The sequence below is a fragment of the Herpailurus yagouaroundi genome, unplaced genomic scaffold (genome assembly GCF_014898765.1).
Source record: "Herpailurus yagouaroundi ecotype Mexico unplaced genomic scaffold, PumYag 195, whole genome shotgun sequence".
NCBI lineage: Eukaryota > Metazoa > Chordata > Mammalia > Carnivora > Felidae > Herpailurus > Herpailurus yagouaroundi.
The window spans coordinates 10,268,129-10,291,328 of NW_024412426.1; the positions used below are offsets into that span (position 1 = coordinate 10,268,129).

At 42.2% G+C, this 23,200-nt stretch overlaps 1 protein-coding gene across 2 annotated transcripts in view; it reads right to left on the minus strand.

The window, feature by feature from the left end:
• NMNAT2 (nicotinamide nucleotide adenylyltransferase 2) overlaps window positions 1–21,088 on the minus strand; it is a 149,315-nt gene extending 128,227 nt beyond the window's left edge. The window contains exon 1 of one of the 2 annotated variants that reach the window (XM_040446549.1): window positions 20,865–21,088. In XM_040446549.1, the coding sequence (XP_040302483.1) occupies window positions 20,865–20,949 (85 nt within the window). In that variant the 5' untranslated portion in view covers window positions 20,950–21,088. Of the gene's footprint in view, window positions 1–20,731; window positions 20,775–20,864 lie in introns of those variants that run through there. The other variant, XM_040446550.1, reaches the window with a different exon arrangement.
• Window positions 21,089–23,200: the final 2,112 nt, after the last annotated feature.

Genomic DNA, 23,200 nt, shown 5'->3' on the forward strand with positions numbered 1-23,200 from the left:
ACATTGGTTTCCTTATTTTTCTCTTGGGCATTTGAGAGAAGCACTCACATTAGGGCTTTTTCACTTGCTGTTCTCTCCGCCTGGAATGCTCAAATGAGTACTGACAGGATCTGGGACTTTCATTTTCCTAATCTACTCTTGATTTTATTCCACAAATATTGTGTTCTTCCTCTGTTCCAGCACTGTTCTAAACACTGGGCATATGGTACAGGCTAAGTACAGACCAGGAGAAGTTATGTTCTCATGGGGTGTCTACTGCTAGAGAAGAGATGTCAATAAACAAGTAAACAATTAAAGACCCCTAAAATACGTCAGGGGTGATAGCTCTATGAAGGGAAAGGGATAAAGGTCAATGCAGAGTAGAGCAGATGAGCTAACGTTAGGGATGTCCAGCAATAACTCATTAACATGTTACCCACAAATCCTTCCTCTGGCAGCAGGGTGGACAGTGCTTCAAACTGTTGAATGGAGACCCTGTAAAATCATACATTTGAATAACAAAGATGTGCAAGAGTCCCACTCTAGATGCTAGGTAATTGGGGTGGTCTTAAAGCTAAACAGAACCTGGGTGACAGTTTCAGAGGACAACACTAGGACAAACAGCCCCAAGTTATAAGAACCCAGATTTTGCTCATGACAGAAGAGCTTTCTAATAAATAAAGCTGCCAGCAATGAAACAGACTGGAAATGAGCTGTCATGAAAAGTATCCAATAAGCGACTGCATGACCTCTGAAGTCTCTTCCAACTACAAATCTGATTATGGTCCATTCTATGGAGACTCTGTCTACCTTAAGTCATCATTAGTTCCTGTGGATGATGGGGTGAGGACAGGTGCAAAAATCTGGACCTAGATCCTGGTTCTCTTGCCAGCCCTCACAGAGGATGAGCAGTCACTTGACTGTTGGCCCTAGATCTTTCCAGCAGCAGCAAAAGCAGACTGTTTTGCAGGGAGACAAGGGGCACAGATCCTTACCCTGCAGGATCTACCAAGGGCTCTCATCTAAACGAGGCGCTCGGCCCAGCAGGAACAGGCAGGATGCCTTCGGCACTCACTCTATTCTCGCTGACAGGTAAGCCACCAGTGATTACAAACAGGAGAAGAGCAAATTGTGCTGGACAGGAGGCTGCCTCCCCAGTGACTTCTGGATGTTCACCGGCAATGCCCACACTTCTGCAGGCCTCTCTTGAGGTCTCAGCCCGCTCACAGCATCCACTGACGTCAATCACCCACACTCTGCCTTTCTGTCATTTCCCAAATCCCCCACTATACTGGCAGGCAGACCTCCGGGGTGGCCGTATGCTGGCCCAGGCAAGATGTCAGGGGACAGACACTGAAACGATTGCAAGTATTCCCCACATTCGTCCATCACTTACTGTGGGCCGGACCCTTTGCTAAAAACTCTGTATGTGACGGGATGGGCTATAGTCTTTGCATACGGGGCTGGGGCATGCTTGGAGAACTACAGCTGGGCAGAGTCTGTCTAGGGGCTGTTGCTTACTAAGTGGGGTAGGCAGGCTGGCAGAGGGGTTGAGAGAGGTGGGGAGCGTGACAGAGAGGGAGCTGAGCCAGGAAAGCTAAGCGTGGGGTTAAGGTGAGGGGGAAAGGATGGCATTTTGTGGGAAGGACTTGGGCTGGTGGGGGGCAGCTGCTTGAGGAAGAGAGGCAGATCTGCTGTCACAGGGGAAGAACCCAACTTTCTGTAGATGTGAGTGCGACATTTTAGAAACTGGTGATTTACACTGTAACCCCTTCTATCTCTTTGTAAAATATTGAGTCAAGTCTCCATCACTCAGTCCTTAGGGACCAGATCTGTGATTTTGCAAGGGGTGAAACAATGCACTGGGGCCCACGGTGAAAGCCAGGCAGTCACACAAGACAATATATCCACTTTTATTTTATTTAATGCCCACAATAGCCCAGTAGGTTAGGGACTATTATACACTCATTTTACTGTGTCGGGGGAGGGAGGTTACTGAATAATTTGTTGTAGACACCCTTGCCAGCTACAATGTGAAAGGAGAGAATATTATAGTTCCATCTGTCCACTCTGACCCTGTGCCTTAAAGTTAGCAGAAAGGGGGTGGGGTGGGGGGGCTCCTGGGGGGGCTCAGTCACTTAAGCATCCGACTCTTGGTTTTGGCTCAGGTCATGATCTCATGGTTCATGGGTTTGAGCACCAAGTTGGGCTCTGCACTGACAGCGTGGAGCCTGCTTCAGATCCTTTGTCTCCCTCTCTCTGCCCATCCTCTGCTCACTCCGTCTCTCTCAAAAATAAATAAACATTTTAAAAAAGGTTAGCAGAAAGGTGACTATGGCTATTTCACTCCGTGTACGGTTGTCACCCAGGGCCCTTCTTGATTTGCTCCCGATCTTCCCCTGCTTCTGGGCTGAGCCCTTCTTGTAGCTCTCTTCTCTGTCCCTCTGGACTTGTCCACAGGTCTCCTTGGAGCTCCACAGAGTCCTCTGGCCCTTGCACACTTGGCTGCTTTGGGCAGGATCCCTAGCAGTGGCCCACTTGGTAGATACAAGTGTCAGAGGAGGCCCAGCCTGTTTCTGCATTGTCACAGCCCTGAATCCAGTGCTCAGCATCCCTTCTCACTCAGCAAATGATCAAGGCAGCATTTTGCAGGAGCTAAAATAGTAACCAGAATCACAGCATCTGGGTCTACATTTCTGCCCTCTACACATTTGCTGTGTGACTTGACACAAGTTACCTAACACAAGTTAGCTAGATCACTAGCTAAATGGGAATGCTAATAGGATTGTTAATAAGGACTAAATGAAGTAAGACCAGAAGAGCATGAAAACAGTTCCTGGGGCATGGGAGCCTGGGTGGGCCAGTCGCTTAAACGTCCAACTTGGACTCAGGTCATGATCTCACAGTTAGTGGGTTCGAGCCCCACGTGGGGCTTTTCACTGACAGTGAAGGGCCTGCCTCAGATTGTCTCCCTCTCTCTCTGTCCCTCCTCTGCTTGCATTCTCTCTCTCAAAAATAAACATTAAAAAAAGAGGAAGAAACATTCACAAACCTTTAAAAAAAAAAGGGCTTGGCACAAAGTAAGTACTCAATAAACATTAGCTTATGTTCATTTATGGTGATTATTTATTGGAGAGTGTTAAGATGTCCTTGGGACCACAGTAGAGGGGACGGCCATCTTGCCAGCGCAACCCAACTTAAAGCCCCTAGTAGCTGCCAGAACAAATTGGAGGTCAACCAATCACCGAGCGACAGCACCACCTGACGCGAAAGGACCTAAACCCGGAACCGCTGCAGCTTAAAAACCCCACCCCACCACACCTGGGCGCGACTTCCCTGACTTCTCTCTCTCTCTCTCTCTCTCTCTCTCTCTCCCCCTGAGTCACGGAACCTCGCCCGAGACCTTAGCTCCCAAATAAAGCCTTTGACTGCTAAAATTTTTTAGCCTCTGACTCCTGTCTTTGCCCTGCCTTACGCCTGACCCTAACAGAGAGGATGAGCAGGGTTGGTCACCACATAGGCCAGAAAAATTCCATGGTATTAAGGAGGTCAGGCTACAGTCGTTCCCTGCTTCCTGGGGGCAGGAAGAATAGCTGTGGTTCCATTTCCCACAAAGGCCTTTGGGCATGAACCCTCTGGGTATGTTTCAAGCCTAAGGAGAAGGGAGGGGAAAGGAGGCTGAGATCACCTAATTGACAAGTTGGGTTTTCTTTCCTCCTCTTCATCCTTTTAATTTCCAAAGCTCGGACTTTACCCCAAAGCCATTGTCAGATGATAAAACAATTTCTCTAAGCCATTCATTTCTTACTCCTTTTCACCTTCCCAGCCTTTTCAAACACAAAGTGTTTCTACACTTCTTTAAACAAACAAACCAAAAAATTTTTTTGATCACAATAGACTGAAATAAACCAATTTGCATCTAAAAGAAACGCAAGTGTGTAAATGGCTGTGGGTTGCTTGCAGTGGGGGATGGGAGCACATGCAGGCAGGCAAAGCCAGAAAAACATCGTTAAAGTACCCAACTGGCCACGGTGATGACAGCGCCCACTCCAGAAAACGTCCTTACCAGCTTCCCTGTCCGTGGCCAGAGCTCCAAGACCATGCATGAAACCATGAAGAACCAATCTTAACAAAACCAGAGCGGCCCGCAATGGAGAAGTCTTTCAAACCTCTTTTATGAATATTTACAGCTGCTAGATTTACCGGGCAAACTGGGATGTTGGGCTACAACATTCCCCAAAGGATTCTGCAGGGAGTTCTTTATTCACTACATTTAAATGCAAATAGTGACAAAACTGCATGACAATACACTTTGAAAAGTTGAATTAAAACAGCACAAGGGAAGGATTAAGGCACCAATAAGAAGGATTTTATTTTAATTTCCTACAAGGGGTAAAAGTTAGGCCAAACGGAAGCTCAGAATTCAAATGTTATCCCAGGAGCAAAACTGTCACCAAACAGAATTTACTTGTTTTCCTCCTCCTCTGAAGAAATGGAAGAAAAAAATTCCCACTGTTTTTTGGTTGTTGTTCACCAATGACATCTATAACCACTAAGCAGGACTCCTGATCAGCATGAGTTTACCTCACCAAACTGATAACAATGCAAGTAAAAGCCCAGAAACTTGATGCTTAGCCTGTGCCATATATATATATTATATATATATACATATATATGTACATGTATATATAAAATATATATATATTAGAGTGATAGAGAGTGCAAGCCAGGGAGAAGGGCAGAGGGGGGAGTGGGAGAGAGAGAGAGAGAGAGAGAGAGAAAGAGAGAGAGAGAATAATAAGCAGGCTCCAAGCTCAGTGCAGAATGTGACACAGGGATCAATCCCGTGATCCTGGGATCAAGAACTGAGCCAAAATAAAGAGTCAGGCGCTCAACTGACTGAGCCCTCCAGATGCCCCTACCCTGTGCCATATGGAGGGTGAATGTATACACTTTCTGGAAACAGTTCCTTGACCCCTCTTCTGATTTATGAGAAGCTCTGGTTTTCAGAGTCCCAGTTTGGGGCTCGCTGATGTAGAACATCTTCTAACACAGATATTCATGGCTTTGAATGACAAGGGATAAGGAGATGAATGTTGTAGGTCAAGGAAGAATGGCCCATTGTGTCCAGTGGGAGTTCAACTCTGGAGGGGAGCCTTCCAGGCCCCACATGAGAAAGATTGCTGTGAAGGCAATTCCAATGATAAAGTGTCACTTACTGTCGATTGGGGTGAAGGCATTATTATGTCTGCTCAAAGATGGAAATTAGACATTGTCCCCCCACTTTCCCAACTGCAACTCGAGCTGTCAAGCAAACAAACATGAAGCAAGGAGGAGAAAGATCCAGTCTGTTAACGGAGGTCTCACATAGACAGAGAAGCAATTATGTACTAGGTGAAAGGCTCTCACCTTGAAACAATAGGATGTCCGGGATTTACTTCAAAAAATATAGGGCAAACGTGGGGAATTGTGTCTGAGTATCAATGACTCTAGATGGGCAAAGAATTGATCATCATTCAAGTTGGGTGACAGGTACTTTGGGGTTCCGCGTATCATTGTTTCATTGTTTACTTTTGCATGTTTGGAAATTTCCATAAGAAAAATGACTTTTTTTTGTTATTTGTTTTTAAATTCCACCTGCCCAATTTATTTAAAAAAAAATTTTTTTTTAACGTTTATTTATTTTTTAAGACAGAGAGAGACAGAGCATGAACAGGGGAGGGTCAGAGAGAGGGAGACACAGAATCTGAAACAGGCTCCAGGCTCTGAGCTGTCAGCACAGAGCCCGACGCGGGGCTCGAACTCAAGGAATGTGAGATCATGACCTGAGCCGAAGTCGGCCGCTTAACCAACTGGGCTACCCAGGCGCCTCACCACCTGCCCAATTTAAATGTGATACTGCCCACCTCTATTGGGACAAAGTCACCATTGCTGGGAACAAGAGCATTTCTGCCACTCTTATGGGAACCTTGGGAATAGGGTAGTGCCAATAGCATAACCATGACAGGAAGAGTTAGACAAGATAGGAAGAAAGTTCTGAGTTCAGTCCCCAAAGTAAGACTTAACACGGATGAGAGCTTATTTGGAGCTCTCAACAGAACCCATTAAAAAAATAATATACCCTGCAATGAAATATCAAGAGACTTGATAATTCAAGAATTCAGAGACTTCTAGTCTCGTCCCTGTCTGGAAACCTGCAAAGTTTCTTTTTTTTTTTAAACGATTGTTTATTTATTTTGAGAGAGAGACAGAGAGCTTGAGTGGAGGAGGGACAGAGAGAGAGAGAGAGAGAGAGATGCAGAATCCAAAGTAGGCTCCAGGCTCTGAGCTCCCAGTACAGAGCCCACTTCAGGGTTTGAACCCACCAACTGTGAGATCCTGACCTGAGCTGAAGTCGTATGCTTAACCGACTGAGCCACCCAGGCGCCCCTAAAGTTTCTTATTCTAAAGGCAGCATGTCATTCCCAGTGTATGGCTGACATCTCACATAGCTAGGCATGTGCGCAGACCTGCAAGGTTCCAGAGGATACCACATCTTGACAATATACCAGTCAGGTTTTTTGTTGTTTTAACCAGCTAGATCTTTAAATAAATTGGACTGGGCGCCTGGGTGGCGCAGTCGGTTAAGCGTCCGACTTCAGCCAGGTCATGATCTCGCGGTCCGTGAGTTCGAGCCCCGCGTCGGGCTCTGGGCTGATGGCTCAGAGCCTGGAGCTTGTTTCCAATTCTGTGTCTCCCTCTCTCTCTGCCCCTCCCCTGTTCATGCTCTGTCTCTCTCTGTCCCAAAAATAAATAAACGTTGAAAAAAATAAATAAATAAAATAAATAAATAAAATAAATAAATAAATAAATTGGACTAGTTCAACAGCTTAGTCCACCAAATTGATTGATCACTCAGAATATCAGGACATTATAGCATGCGGGTAGCAATAGCTTGTCTTACCTGATTTAATTAGAAAGAGATCCACAGAACCCCATAAATAAAGGGAACATCCAGTAAGTTAAGTCCAATAATAGATAAGACATCACACACACACCAGGCCACATTAGAATGCAGCATCATGAGGGGTGCCTGGGTGGCTCAGTCGGTTAAGCGTCCGACTTCAGCTCAGGTCATGATCTCACGGTCCGTGAGTTCAAGCCCCGCGTTGGGCTCTGTGCTGACAGCTCAGAGCCTGGAGCCTGCTTTAGATTCTGTGTCTCCCCCCTCTCTGCCCCTTCCCTGCTCATGCTCTGTCTCTCTCTATCTCAAAAATAAATAAAAACATTAAAAAAAAAAAAAAGAATGCAGCATCATGAACAGAACATAACATTTAACGAGGAATATAGACAACGAAGATATGTTCAAAGAAGATGAGCCAGAGTGTTATAAAGACTAGAAACAGTAATGGATGCCTTGCTGAAAGAATTTGAGTGTTTTTTAGGCCTAAAGAGAGGCCTGGGGAGGAGAGTAGCTGTCTTCAGCCATTCCAATGTCTCACAAGTAGAAGAAGACAGATTAAACCTCTTCTGTGGATCTCAAGGGAAAAAAACGAGGAAAAGAACTTCCAAAACAGGAAAGTCTCAGGAAGGCCAATGTCAGCCTAATAGAAGGAGCAATCTTGAAAGAAAGTAAGACTGTGCCAAGTGCCGTTTGACTGCTTTGGACAACACTGCCTTCTCTGGCCAGGAAGATCTGACACAGAGTTTGGACAGACACTGGCAGAAATGTTTTAAAGGGGATTTCAGTACAGAATATCTTGCATGATTTTGAAATCTCCTTCAAGTGGGGATTCTGCAATTTCCGAAGATGGAGACTTGCAATCAACAAACCAGGTTTTCTGTTCCTTTTGCCTATTGGAAGTAAACAATGTACAGAGTTTCCTTTGCCAGGTGACTTGTGCATAAAACCTTTTTCAAACTGTCAATAAACAAAAATAAAACTTAACTCCTCAGCCATCCTCCAACCTGCTCCACCTCCCTGAGAAGCCATCCCTAGATGTACCAGGCATCTAACTGAAGCAATCCAGGGGACAGTGGTAGGATTCACCTTCATCCTTGACCCCACGTTTTCACTCCTGCTAAGTTATTTACTTAATAGCTCCCCAAAATGACTTGTAGGTTCCCTCTGTGGATATCTGGAAAGGCTATACTCTGGGATAGGATTCCACTCTGGGACACATGAGACTTCTCATCTTGGGACAGCAGTCATCTCAATTTTGAAGTCCCTGAAGAGTGTTCTGTGATTTGTCCTATTGCCTGACTCTGTCATACTTGATTTCTGTTTCCCTGTATTTCCCGATTCCCCAATTCTTGTCTGATTTCTGATCACCTAGTTTACCTTTGAGAATTCTAAATATTCCTAACAGTTTAGGATTCTAAATACTCCTAAAAGTTCAATCATTCAATTATTTGGTAAATATTTACAGAAACTTCCATGTGCCCAGAGCACTGTGCTAGGCACCTCAGGAGATACAGAACGCCATATGACCCTGGCAAGGGCCTAAATCAGATAGAGAACATGTAACATGGACAGAAATAGCTACACCCCACAACACAAGGTGCTAAGTGCTATAAGAGAGGTACAAACCAAGTGCTATCAGAGTTCACAGAGAGGTGAGATGCTGCAGAAAAACGAGATGTAACTCCAAGAGCAGGCTGCAAAAGCCTGATGCAACTGTTGTGCTAATCTTTTAAAATCCTCAAATACAAAGTATGTAAGATATTAGATTTAAAGAAGGAGGTAGCTGTGAATCAAGCAAAGGATGTTCTGGGAAAATACATCTAATGTTCAATGGCAGATAAATGCCCAACAGCAGCCAGAGGGGCTAATCAATGTCCAATGTAAACCGAAAACCAGAAAATCATCCCCATTGTGAACACGATCATTTACTCAGTCAGCTGGAAAAATTACAATTATGAAATTGAAACTGCATTTACTGCTTAAACAGGTCTTTTTGGTGATTTAGTTTAGACTGAAAATTGTTCATTAAAGAGTTCCTCTGGGTAATGGACTTCAACACACTTTATATTTTTGGAAACCTTTAGATTCACTCCCCATTCCATCCCCCAGAGGTAGGTTATATCAGGGATAGGCAAATGTCTGTAAATGGCCAGATAGTAAACAGGTTAGGCTTTATAATTCATAAGGTTTCTACCACAACTGCTCACATCTGCTGCTGAGTATGGCTGTATGCCAATAACATTTTATTTATAACTACTAAAATTTATATTTCATAAAATTCTCACGTGTCACAAAATATTCTCCTTTTCCTTTTTTTTCCCCAACCAGTTAAAAATATAAAAACCATTCTTGGCTTGGAAGCCACATTTGGCCAGCAAGCTATAGTTTGCTGACCCTGGGTTATATCAATCACTCTATTTACACATGAGAAAACAAAGGCTAAAGGAGACTAAGTATATTCCCTAATCAATACCAATTCAGTTTATTAATATCCATATATAGAGAAATAATGAAGCAATAGGAAAAACTAAGACATTTATCCCTTCTTTATCAACACTATTCACAGCATGGAAAAATCACATATTATCTATAAACTTTGATTCCCAGGGCATCACAAGTAAATTTAAACTGTGCTTAGCCAGATTGGTTCCTGGTAAGTGAAGCAATTATGGCTTAAATTTATATGTATAATATTTTGTTGTCTTCCTTAATTTATAATGGGTAGCAGTCTCTAACTTAACAACAACAAAAAACATTTGCCTACAGATCTCGTAGTTCATGTGACAAACCACACACTGCTAAATATTTATCAGCACATAAATATTTCAAAAGAAATATGAATAGTTATTGATGTATTTTAATCTCACTGCTGCATGGAATGAGTATTCTGCCTCTCTGTGGGTACCAAGATGAAGGGTTGGGAAACGTTGAAGAATAAAGCATTTCGAGCCCAGCCCCCCACTGGAATGTCACTTACTTGAGGATTTAAAATGATAGAACACTAAATTTCAAAGTCATGGAAACTCATAGTTTTATAGCAAGAGCATAAATATACTTCTTCAAGACCTCCTAAAAGGATGAGAGCTAAAAACAAGCATCAGAGAAAAGGATCTCTATGGTCTTTACTCTCCTGACAATTAAGCCTATGGAAAAGAGAGAAAACACGTGATCTAAAATGCTACCAAATTATGGACAATCAAACTAGGGTGAATCAAGTTCACCAAATCTGAGAGTATTTGAACAATGAGGGGCCATCCTATTGATGTACAGAAGGCATACGTTTAGAACATAGGTGAGGACAACTTCCAATCAGGGAAGAGGTTGGTTGTTTGGGTGGGCTGTACCGTAGCATTATTTTTCACTTAATGTATTTTTTTAGTAGATATGGCTTGTGTGATAGACAATGGTTCCATTTAGGAAAATAATAAACAAATAAATTTTTTTTTAAAGGAAAAGCCTTACTTCCTTCTTTCAAAGAGTAATACAGAAATAACTTAAAGATATTTAGATAAAATCACAGTGACAGGGACACTGACATTTGGGATGCAAGGCCTCACATCTGAAATGTATGCCCTTGCCCATCAACCTTCAGGGGCTCACTGACAGTGGTGGGTAAAGCCTGAATTCTTTGAAACTGCCCCCTCCCCTCTTCACTCAACCCTGTTTTCTGGCTATCTCATCTCCTGCCCTTCCTTGTCTCCACCCACACCCGGTTATCTAGCAAGCTCCTTGGAGATCCCTCAATGTGTCACACTGTTACAGGCCTTTTACACATACCCCGATCTCAGCCCAGAATACCATCCTACATTCTGTCCGCTGGGCAGCAACTACTTTCAAGTTCACTCTCACTAATACCTGCTCTGATGGCCTTCACACCATGTCTTCTCCCTCTATGTTCCCACTCTACCTCTTTTATGGCACTTATGACTTGAAGTGCTATGTTTAGCTTGTCTCCTCCCAGGGGCATGGGGAAGAGTGCCTTTAACTGTCACGTCCTTGAGGCCTAGCATGGTGCCTGAGGCACCTTCATAACTCAATAAACCTTTGTTGAATCAACTGCCACTGACTCCTCTCAAGGCTCTTTGCCCTTTCTGCCACAAAAAGAATACAGGCTTGAGGTGAGGGTGGTAAGTGATTATAACACTTCATTCATTCACTCCTTTTTTTTTTTTTTTTAATTTTTTTTTCAATGTTTATTTATTTTTGGGACAGAGAGAGACAGAGCATGAACGGGCGAGGGGCAGAGAGAGAGGGAGACACAGAATCGGAAACAGGCTCCAGGCTCCGAGCCATCAGCCCAGAGCCCGACGCGGGGCTCGAACTCACGGAGCGCGAGATTGTGACCTGGCTGAAGTCGGACGCTTAACCGACTGCGCCACCCAGGCGCCCCATTCATTCACTCCTTTGACAGACTTTTATTGAGCATCTACAATGTGTCAGGGACTCTTCTAGGAGCCTGAGACACATTAGTAAGCAGAGTAAACCAAGATCCCTGCCCAAGAAAAGCTCACATTCTAGCTGGGGACATTAAATAATAAATGTGACAAGAAAGGAAATAACATGATTTATTAAATGGTGATAAGAGGTAAGGGGAAAAGAGAGAATAAGGGGGACTGGGAGTGTGTGAGCTGCAATTATTTTAAATTATAATTTAAATTTTTATAATTTAAATGTAAATATTATTAAACTTGTTATTTAAATTTTTATAATTCATAATTGTTATAATTTTAAATATAATTTTAAATTATATGATCAGAGGAATAGGATCTGCCAAGTAGACAATGAGAAAGTTACATTTGAGCAAAAACTTTGAGGGGCACCTGGGTGGCTCAGTTGGTTGAGCGCCTGACTTCGGCTCAGGTCATGATCTCGCAGCTCTTGGGTTTGAGCCCCACATCGGGCTCTGTGCTGACGGCTCAGAGCCTGGAGCCTGCTTCGGAATCTGTGTCTCCCTCTCTCTCTGCCCCTAACCGACTTGCATTCTGTCTCTATCTCTCTCAAAAATAAATAAACATTAAAAAAATAATAAAAAATAAAAAACTTTGAGAAGGAGAGTGAATTAGACATAGGGATATGTGGGAGGAGCATATTACAGGCAGAGAGTACATTCAGTACAAAGACTGTAAGGTCGAAGCAAGGAGGTCATTATGGTTGGATAAGAACTAGATGGAAAGAGCTGTGTTATGGCGGGGGGGGGGGGGGCGCGGTGAGGAGAAAGGTGGCAAATTGTGGAGACCTTGTAGGTCATTTTAATGACAGTGACCTTGAATGAGAAAGAGAGCCATGGGAGAATTTTGAGCAAAGGAGCAACATGATCTGACTTAGATCTGGTTTACATTTTGAAAGGATTGCTTTGGCTATTTTTGTTGAGGATTGAGTATTGGGGCCAAGGGTGAAAGCAGGGAGATCAGTTAAAAAGCTATTGAAATAATGTAGGTGAAGGAGACCAATGGCTTCTACCAGGGTTGTAGATGTGGAAAAGTGGTTGGCCCTACTTGTATTTTGAAGACAGAGAGATCCAAAATCATTTGCAGACATGGATGTTGTGTGCAGAGAGATAGGTCAAGAAAGTCCAAGGTTTTTGACCTAAGCAACTGGAACAAGAGCAAAACCATATGCATTTAGTCTTATCTGGGGGTTATGCTTCACTCACCCTCCTACTGTTTGGTAAATATGAAATGAGGTCAACATGTAGCAGCATGGCTACTGCTGTGGAGGTAACCTGATGCAGAAGAAAGTAGAAAAAAAGAGTGCTATTTAAGCTGCCACCACTTCCATGGGTTAGCCTCTTTGTCTTGCTCTTTTCTACTTCTTCCTCTTACCCCTTTATCTCCAGAATTATAAGAATGTTCATGAATGTCTCATTTGTTCTGAACTAAAGAGAATTGTGTGATAACTTTAATGGAAAACAGTTTAATGGTGGTAGAATTTAAAGAAGCTCAAAGAAGGTAGTTCCATTATTAAAATGATAATGTGGAAGATGATGATGCTAGTAGTGGTTAAAACACTTGACTTTGTTGCAAAGTTCATAGTCATATATTGTACAGTACAAGAGATGGAAAGAGGATGCCAATGTTAGGAGGATGGCCTTGGTCATACCATATAACATCTTTTTGGGCTAAGATAATTCTGAGGCTATCTGCCAAACTGTATCCAAAAAAAGTATATTTGTTTCATGCAATTGAATGCTTATGATTTGAAAACCTCTGGCAATGGAAAACTTTCTTCCTTGTAAACTAATGCTGCATTTATATGGAACATATTCATAAATAAAGTTATGTAATTCTCTATAAAATAAATTCCTATATCCCAATTCTTAGGCTATTATATCAAGTTGTTAGGATTATTTTAAATGCCTTGCTTAACCAAAATTTTGTGAGTTGAATATTGTTTTAAAAAGGTGGTGTTGAAAAACTATTTAATGTATTCCTTTGGGTCCTTAGGATCTTTTTTTTTTTTAATGTTTATTTATTTTTGAGAGAGAGACAGAGACAGAGTATGAGCTGGGGACGGGCAGAGAGAGAGAGGGAGACACAAAATCTGAAGCAGGCTCTAGTCTCCAAGCTATCAGCAACACGGGGCTCGAACTTAAGAAATGTGAGATCATGACCTGAGCTGAAGTGAGCCACCCAGGCACCCCTTCCTTAGGATCTTTTTGAGCAATTCAAGATGATTTGAAAACTTGTAGAAAATGAACAAGAACTCTACCAGAAAGTGTATATTTTATAGTATCATTAAATATTGATTAAACAATCACTGTATTCAGAACACTGTATCTGTGGCTGAAAGGACAATGATATTATAAAATTTGCACTTGAACCATTTTTAAAGAAACTGTTTTTAAAAAGTTTTTTTTTTTAATTTTTAATGTTTATTTATTCTTGAGAGATAGAGACAGAGCACGAGCAGGGGAGGGGCAGAGAGAGAGGAAGACACAGAATCTGAAGCAGGCTCTAGGCTCTGAGCTGTCAGCACAGAACCCTATGCGGGGCTCAAACCCACAGACTGTGAGATCATGACCTGAGCTGAAGTAGGACACTTAACAGACTGATTTTATTTTTGAGTAATCTCTACACCCAATGTGGAGCTCAAATTTACAACCCTGAGATCAAGATCTGCATGCTCCACTGATTGAGTCAGCCAGGTACTCCTTAAGGAAACACTTTTAAAACTGGGTTTTCATTCTCTTTCCCAGTCATCCATATACTACTCTCACATCTATTGCCTATCAGTAGAAAAATAACAGAAATGCAGATATCCCATCTAGTTTTGCATTTTCCTCTCATGTCTGAGGATATCTCTGAAACCGAGGAGTCCAAACTTGAAGCTTAGCAGGTATGTTTCTTAGTTTGCCTCCACATTTCTAGGTTGTTCATTTGGCTTGGTCTAACATTAGAAATGTGTACAGAAATGTTTCTCTTGACATTCGTAACATTTTAAAGGATGTTTGTATCAAGTAATAATTTGTACTTTTTCCTAAAAGGCATAGAACCTCCAATTCTCATAGTTCTAAGCATATCTTAGAATAAAAGGCTTAGACATATAGAATAAAATTAAGTAAAACAAAAAGGGAAGAAAAGCTGAAAATGAATATTACTTCATTTCAAAATTGATAGAACATCAACCATCTTGGTTTTATCTTATTCCTTGGTTTGGGGTGAATTCTAGATGGGATATTTGCCTTTCATAGTTAGCTTGTGTCCACATGAGGCTCAGTTAATGAATTCAGCTGGATAAAGTAAATCAAACCACCTCTTCTTGTGAACAAAAATGTCTAAATTTTCTTTTTCAGTCCTTATTCTCATGTCATGAACAGACACAGCTCCTGCCAGTGAAACAACCATGATTGATCCATGAGTTTCCATTGTGGACTTTTATCTCATCAGTGAGTTAGAATGCCCAAATCTACTTGAATATACTATCACAGCCTTCATCACAGTGGTGGGCAAGTTCTAGAATGGTCTTTTGAACTGCATTGACTATTCCCAATTTTACAACCTCAAAATTAAAAAAGAATCAACCTTAGGACCTTGATTTTCTCCAATTTCATACTTTTTAAAAAGTCAACACACCCTTTTTTATCTTTTTATTTCCATATGTTAACGAATTTCAATATCTTTCTCACATGAGGAACTTTGAATAACCCAACTAGAACCCACTGGGAGTTTTTATTTGAAGACTCAGATGTCCCAGCTAAAAGACATTTTGAATTTCAGTATTTCCTTCTTTTGCATCAGTGCTGGATTAGAATGCACATTTCCAAAATTTTAGAGTCAGTATGAATCTTCGCTTTCCCCATAAACCCTAAATGAACTCCTCTTCCAGTGTTCTTTATTCATGTACTTTGGACAGAAACCTGAGAGTTACCCTGGTCTACTTTGCCACCACCACCCATCAAGTCACCAAATAAGTATCCCTTTACCCATCAAATGTTTTCAAATACACTTACTTTCCATCCCAGGTACCACTAACCAGAGTGAGGTGACCGTCTCTTACTTGAACTCTGTATTGTTGAAATAGGTGCCTAGCTGGTCACTACATTTCCATTCTTACCCTTACACTAATCTATTCAAAATTCAATTAAATCATAACCTCAAAGATACAATTATGACGTTCCTTTACTTTAAAAACCATGTGATATTCTTTCATTCCCTGGGATAAAATCGTAATTCCTTAACATGACTTAATAAGCTTTCATAATCGATTAGACTTCCACCTGTCTTTCCAGTATTACCTCTTAAACTCCCCTTCTCCTTGAGCCATCCTAAACTTTCCTTTGTTCTAATACGTCATGGCTTTCTGTCTTACCACCCCAGCCTTTGTGCATGGTTGATTCCTCTATCTGAACAAGATTTTATACACTCATTTATTTTGTATTTACTCAACAACTATGATGGAGCAAAGACTTGCTATTTGTAACTTTTATTAATTATACTATTATGGAGAGCCTACTCCATGCTAGGCACAAGGAAATCAATCCATAATGAAACCATGCATGGTTTGTGTTCTAATATTGCTTAAGGTCTCACATGGAAAGTAGTCATTAAACATAATGAGATGAAAGTTATGTCATGGAAAGTATAAAGTGATGTGGGATCAAATGTCAGGGTAACCATACTTAATTTAGAAGTCAGTGGAGGTTCCCCGAGGAGGTACCACTGAAGGTAAACTCTGAAGAATAAGTAGGTGTTAGTTGTGGTAACAGGAGAGTGGGGAGGAAGGAGGAGGTAAGAGAGTGGTGGAAAAAATGTTCCAGTGATAGAGTTACATGGAAAATACAGGGTACTAAGAAAAGAAACAGCCTTTCCTTGTTATAGTATAAGATATTGGGAACAGATACCTTTGTTGAATATATTCTGTTGGCTGCCTGTACTACCAAGGAAAATATTCACAAAGTTCCCATAACCCTTTGTTAATAACTAAATTTAGGTGACTTTCTTTTCATAGGTGCTGTTGCAACTGAAGGAATAAAGAGGCATCTTGAAGGAGAAAGAGAATCTAGATATCAGAAAACTAGTTTTATCTTGACTTTTGCTTATAACCTCGACCAAATGACTTACACCTGTACCTCTGCTTTTTCATTTGTAAAAGGGAGATGATAATATTATCCAGTTTAACTTGCAGAGTAGAATCAAATAAGATAATGGTGCCAAAAGTAAAAAGCACCACTTTGTGCTTAATGGTCTTTTTTTTTATAGCCATTTTGAGCATATTAAACAGTTTCTTGATTTCTGACAGTTATCTATATCAGTAGCAACTCAAATTCATTTTTCTTATGATTTCTAGTTATAGCAATAGGGGCTGCTTTTCCAATTCTACAATAATTAAAAAGCCCTCTTCACTACCCTTGAAGAGGAACAGAATTGGATCATGTCTCTTTTCAAAAGACCCACTTGTTCAAAGTAAAAATATTACTATTTTCTATTCCAGTAGAAAAACTGGAAAATCTAGTTATTTTTCAATCATCAAAAACCAGAATTCACTTCTGCTCTAATTGTTTCAGTTCCTTTATTTTTTATGGCAAAACTTTTCTGATCAATCCTTTCTTATTTTTCTACTTAAACTTATTATCTGATTTCCCAGGCATGAATATATCGACAAACACAGCAATATAAATGCAAAAAAATTATACTGAAATATAATCACTACATAATTAATAATTAAGATCTTAGGTGTTTAAAAAAAAACACCTTCTAGGGGTTCCACGTTGAGTGTCTGACTTGATTTCAGCTCAGGTCATGATCTCATGCTTTGTGAGATCAAGCCCCACATTAGGCTCTGCACTGAGAGCATGGAGCCTGCTTGGGATTCTCTCTCTCCACTTCTGTTTCTCTGTCCCTCCCCTGTTTGAGCTCCCTCTCTCTCAAAATAAATAAATCGACATTAAAAAAAAAAAAAAGTTAAGAGGCACCTGGGTGGCTCAGTCGGTTAAGCATCTGACTCTTGATTTTTGGCTCAGGTCATGATCTCATGATTCCTGAGTTCAAACCACACATCAGGCTCTGTGCTTGACAGCATGGATCCTAATTGGGATTCTCTCTCTCCCTCTCTCTCTTGGCCATTCCCTGTCTCATGCTCTCTCTCTCTCTCTCATTCTCTCTCTCAAAATAAATAAATAAACATTTTTTAAAAGTTAAAAAACACAAAAAAACCTTCCAGTGTCATGTTAGTTTCTTATGTAATAAGGCAGACTCATGAAGTAAAACATTGTTAGTTTATGAATTGATTTTTCCAAAAATTTACTTATCCCTGAAAACATTTTACTTATAATTAAGTATATAGGTGTCAACTATTTCTCTCACAAATATTAAATTTTTCTATATGTTTCTGTAGCCACAATTAGGAATACAACTTCCCATTCATCAAAATAAAAGGAAAAGCTCATTCTAAAATATTTTACAAATATTGAGAACTGTAAAAGTACTACTTTACAGAGATTAAGAGTGAGCTTTCAATTCTGAACATCACATCCCTTTTTGTTTAAAATCTTTCTCTTTTTTCTTTGGTAAACAATTAGATTTCAAAACATGGGAGCTCTAATAAAGATGTCTAATTTTAAAGTCCTGTTCAAATCTTAAAAAAAAATTCTATTACAGATTTCAGACACCTTAAAGAAAGTTTGACAATTTTATTGCATTAATTATTTCTGTAATGTGTGGAGAAGATTTTAAAAGCTATTTGAAAGAAGAAAATAGTTCATGGATAACTGGTTTCTTTAGAGATGGTGGGAAGCTCTCAAAATGCATATTTAGGAATCCCATTTAGTTGATGTCCAACTTAATTCTAATCTCTGTTAGTATATGTTTGAAGGAAATAGACTTCATGGAATTATGCAGTCAGATCAGTGAGCACTTGTTCCTGCATTTGGTACGGTGCAAAGGTCTCTGCAAGAGGAATTAAGAATGTGGGGTTCAAGTCTCAACTCTGCCACCTGCTCTCCATATCACTTAAGCCACTTAAGAAAGTCACTTCCCCTCTGAACATCAGTTTCTTATTCATAAAATGAAGATAATTATGCCTTTCTGGTAACTTTGTTATTAGGAATAAGTGATATCACATATATACAGAAAGAAATCACAAAATTTTTCATGAGCTCAAAGATTCCCATGAGAGAGTCCACAAAGAATAGTTTAATATGTATTTTGTGTTCTTGTTCTTGTTTCCTTTCATATGTATATGTGCTAAATCCTCCATTAGGTTATAAGCTCCTTATAGCCACAGTGAGCATACCATATCCTCTTTCCATGTTGCTCTTCAGATTATGCATAACTAATGGACACTCATAAGGCTTTGTTGACAGATATTCTCTCTCTTATCCCTCAGTTCCAATATCAAGCAAATAGTTACCCCTGTGAGAAAGTCTCCTTTCACCTATTCTATGTCTAAACCTCTTTGCTGTAATCCATGCCTATTTCCACATATTCTATCCTCTAAACTCATGGAGAATTGATAGGTCAGCATGGACTTAACAAAAGCCTTTATCACTGTTACCAAACTCTTTTCAGCTGCAAGACGGAATACTAGGTTCTCAAGTTAAATCGACTCATCCTAAAACCCAAAACAAGTGGAATTAACTACTTTAACCCCAGGAAAAAAGGCAGAGTACTGGCTGGCTCACTAAAGATTTCTAGAGCCAAGGAATTCTATAGGAAAGCACAACGAAGCCCGCCTGGGCAACTGAGAGGAACAAAGTACAGTGGCATAAAATGGCTAGAGGAAATATGGACAGAGAAGAAAGGCAGGACAGGGATAAAAGCACCAGCGAACTTACAGTGTTCCCAGGGCACCGATATTCCCTTAGAAGAATGAGGAGATGCTCTGGTCTATTCTGATGCTTAAACAAAAGTCTTTACTTAACAAGTAAGTTAGCATTAGCTCCTAATAAAACACTTTTAAAAGCTGAAGGGATGGTGAGGAAGGGATGGCTATCTCCCAGTCTCCCTCCTTGGATCCTATTAATGTGCATACCTGGTCTCCCCTCAGCTCATAGTCTTTCTATATTCTTTTCATGAGGTTTTAAATAATTGGGCCCAGTTCAACGCACCTTTTAGGTTTAAGAGCAGAGTATTTTTAACCAAAGCCACCTCGCCCATTCTTTACCAATATGATGTGACTTTCATTAAACAGCCCGACGAGGGCTCGCACAATCCTCCGACTCGCGTAAACACGTGTGCCCGAAGCCAGCTCCCGCTCGCCCTGCGCTTCAGCACTGCCGCCTCTGGATAGCGCCTTGCCGGCAGGCTGGCTCGGGCCTCCCACCCGTCTCTCATCCATCTCCAGCCCACTCTCTCTCCTCTTCTCGTTTACTTCAGTGCCAGAGAAAAAGCACCTCCAACTTCTAACCTCTACTCTATGCCTGGTTTTAAAGTGACCTCCGCGTCCCTCCCTCAGGGTCTAAATGCGCACGTCCCCGCGCCGTTGGGTCCTACCGGAGCAGCAGCGAAGCCGCGTCCACCAGTGGCCCGAGATCTCCAACAGGCACTGACCACATTTCCCTTGCCCCTGCTGAATCCCAAAGCAGCAGCCAGGAGCCCCTGCTCGCTCCCTTTCTCTCCACGCCCCAAAACCTCCAAGAAACAAACGCGCAACGATGCGCGCTCCCCCCGCCCCAACTCGCGCGCGCACACACACTCACACTCATACAGACACTCGCACGCCGCAAGCCTTCCGGGTGCCATCGCCGCCCTGGGCAGAGCCTCAGCCAACTTGGGCCCGGATCCATCAACACCCGCTGCCTCGAAAAGGGCTGCCCGCAGCGGCCGCCCCGCCCCCTCCCCTTCCTAGGCAGTGGGTCCCGGCAGCCAAGCCCTGGCTGGCGAGCCCCCACCCCTTTCACTCAGCCATCCACCTCGCGCGGGCAATATACGGTCCACAACCCTCACACATTCGCCCCTGGGCCGCCCTGAACCATTAGCCAAACCCTAAATTAATCTCCCTGGAGCCCCAGCCCTGCTAATGGTGTGTTGTGTGTCAGTGTGTTTGTGTCTCCAAGACATGTACAGCATTTAACTCCTGCGAGCTTTCCATCCATCCTAAACAAACAGCACGTTATCTCCAACCCCCTCCTTCCTTCTCCGCGTCCCAATCTCTGCCCCCACCCCGATCCTCACCCGCCAAGTGACCAAACTACCACACCACCGCACCCCAGTTCTGGAACCTCGATCTCCCACCGGGTCTAAACCCAGTCACCTCCGGCCCCTCCCCTCCCCCACCCCTTTGGCCCCCAGCGTGCCGGGTCTGGCCCGAGCAAGTGACGCCTGGGAAGCGCAGTCTACGTCCCTTCCAGGAGCCCGAAATAGAGGGGCTGACCTCCCACCAGAGGGATCAGCCGGCGCATCCCGCCGAGGGGCACACGCCTTACTGTTGGGTCGCCCTGGAAAATACAGGTGCCGGGGAAGGAGAGAGGCGGAAGCAGCCTCCGGGGGTGGGCGGGAGGACTCACCGAACATCTGAATGTGCCCTTTGGTGATGGGATTGAAGCTGCCGCAGGCAAGCAAGATAACGTGGGTCTTGGTGGTCTCCGTCATCTTGCGGGTGGGTCCCTCGCGCTGGTCCAGGGGTCGCCTCTTTTTTTGTGTCTCGATATGTCTGCAGAGGGAGAAAGGAAGGCGAGGCTCCGGCGGTGGATGCTGTGGACTCCAAGGAGCCGCTCCAGACGCAAACCGCGTCACTCCCCGCCTCCCCTTAACGCTTGCAGCTCCGGCCAGATCCGAAGCTGCTTTTGTATTGCTCTGCTCCGTCCTTCTCTTTTCTTTTTGTGTTGTCCTTTTCCAGGTCTCTGGTCCTGGTCTCCCGCCCCTCCCTTTCCTCGCCCCCACCCACCTCACTCCATCACGCTCTTCCCTAGTGTTTCTGCAGGTAAGACGTGGTACCCACGCCCAGAACCATGAATACTCACAGCATGGTGAGTATTCTTTCTCTTACCTCCTTCTGACTTTTCCTCCCACACGCTAACATTTTTCTGTCCACATCTACTTTCTCTAACATTTCCAACTCCAAAAGTGTTTGATCTTAAGAATTGGGATTTTTTTCTTCCTCGATTTTTTAAGTGAGAAATGACAATTGTTCATGTCAGGAATACTGATTTCTGTCTTTCTTTTTCCCCTTATCTGATGATTTTGAACTGTTGAACTGAATCTGAAATCCTGAATCCTTCCCCTAGAATGATGGACTTTGGGGGGGGGGGGTTGAAGCAATGCTGAAAACATGGATGGGGCAGAGTGACTAAAGTTGTATTAGAAAACTACTGTGATCTTACATAAGTCACCAAAGTTGAGACAAAGATTTACCCATCCAACAAGTGTTTCTTGAGTGCTATGTTTGGGGCACTGTTATAAACCCTACTGGAGGGAGATAGACAATACACAGAAGAGGAAAATTTTTTTTCATGTTTATTTGTTTTTGAGAGACAGACAGCATGAGTGGGGGAGGGGCAGAGAGAGAGAGAGAGAGAGAGAGAGAGAGAGAGAGAGAGAGAGAAAGAGGGAATCTGAAACAGGCTCTGGGTTCTGAGCTGTCAGCACAGAGCCTGACACAGGGCTCGAACTCTGAACAACAACATCATGACCTGAACCGAAGTCGTGTGCTTAACTGCCTGAGCCACCCAGGCACCCCAGGAGGAAAATATTAAATGCCAATTGTGCAATGCACAATAAGTGAATGCCATTCACTCTGACAAAACAAAAGGTGAATGGAAGAGTGGGGACCACTTCAAATCCAGGAGTCAGGAAAGGCCTCCCTGGGCAGGTGAAATTTAAACTGCAGCCTAAAGGACAAGTACCTGTTAGTACATATATTTTGGGACAAAGAAAGGTCTTTTTGTGCTCATAGATGTGAAAGAAGGCCAGTGTGACTAGAGTTCATGAATAAGGGGAAAATGCTAGGAGACAAGATTGGACTGTTGATCAGGACAGAATCGAATGGGACTTCAGGGCTAGGATAGGGTTGGGATGCTTTTCTAAGTGGAATTAACTTAGGAATGAGAAAAGGAAACCACTGAAACTTCAAGCAGAGGAGTGATGAGTAATTTACATTTTTATAAGATCACTCTGGCTGGCAGTTGAAAAGTAGGAGGGCAAGGCCAGCATTTAGGAAATTCTGCTGGTGGCCTCGGCTAAGTAGAGTTGTCCTTGGACTAGGATTTATAAAGGTGAAGTTGGTGAGAAGCAGATGGTCTCACAACAACAAGTTTTGTTGATAGTTTATGGTCTTTGCATATGGATTGGATGTGTGGGATGAGGAAAAGAGAAATCTAAGAAAATGTCTAGAAATTTGGGGTAAGCAAAGGAGTGGGCTGAGATTGAGAAAGTGGGGAAAGAAACTTTGGGGGATAACTAAGTGTTCCATTGTGATACAATAGATAGACCTAATAATTCTTATTTTTTAATGGCCTTTTAAAAAGTTGAGGTATAATTGACATACTACATTGTATTAATTTTAGATGTCCATAATAATTCTGAATTTAGAGTTCCACAAGTACAAATATTTACCTTTCCTAGGCTTCTAGATTTCTTGAATAAATTGCTACCCTATATTACTGGTTGATCGTTGTTTCTTATCCAAGATCACATAAATATTTGTGCAGTAAATATTTGCTAAATTATGCTGAATTGCAAATCAACCCTAATGTGCACAAAATTTCTAGTTCAGATACAAAAGTCCTACAAGTTGATGTACATTTATAATGGGGTTAGTATCTTTCCTGGCATGGGATGCAGATTAGTGGAGTAAAAAGAACAAGAGATATTGAAGGGAAGCTGACTTGGGTATGAAACTCTG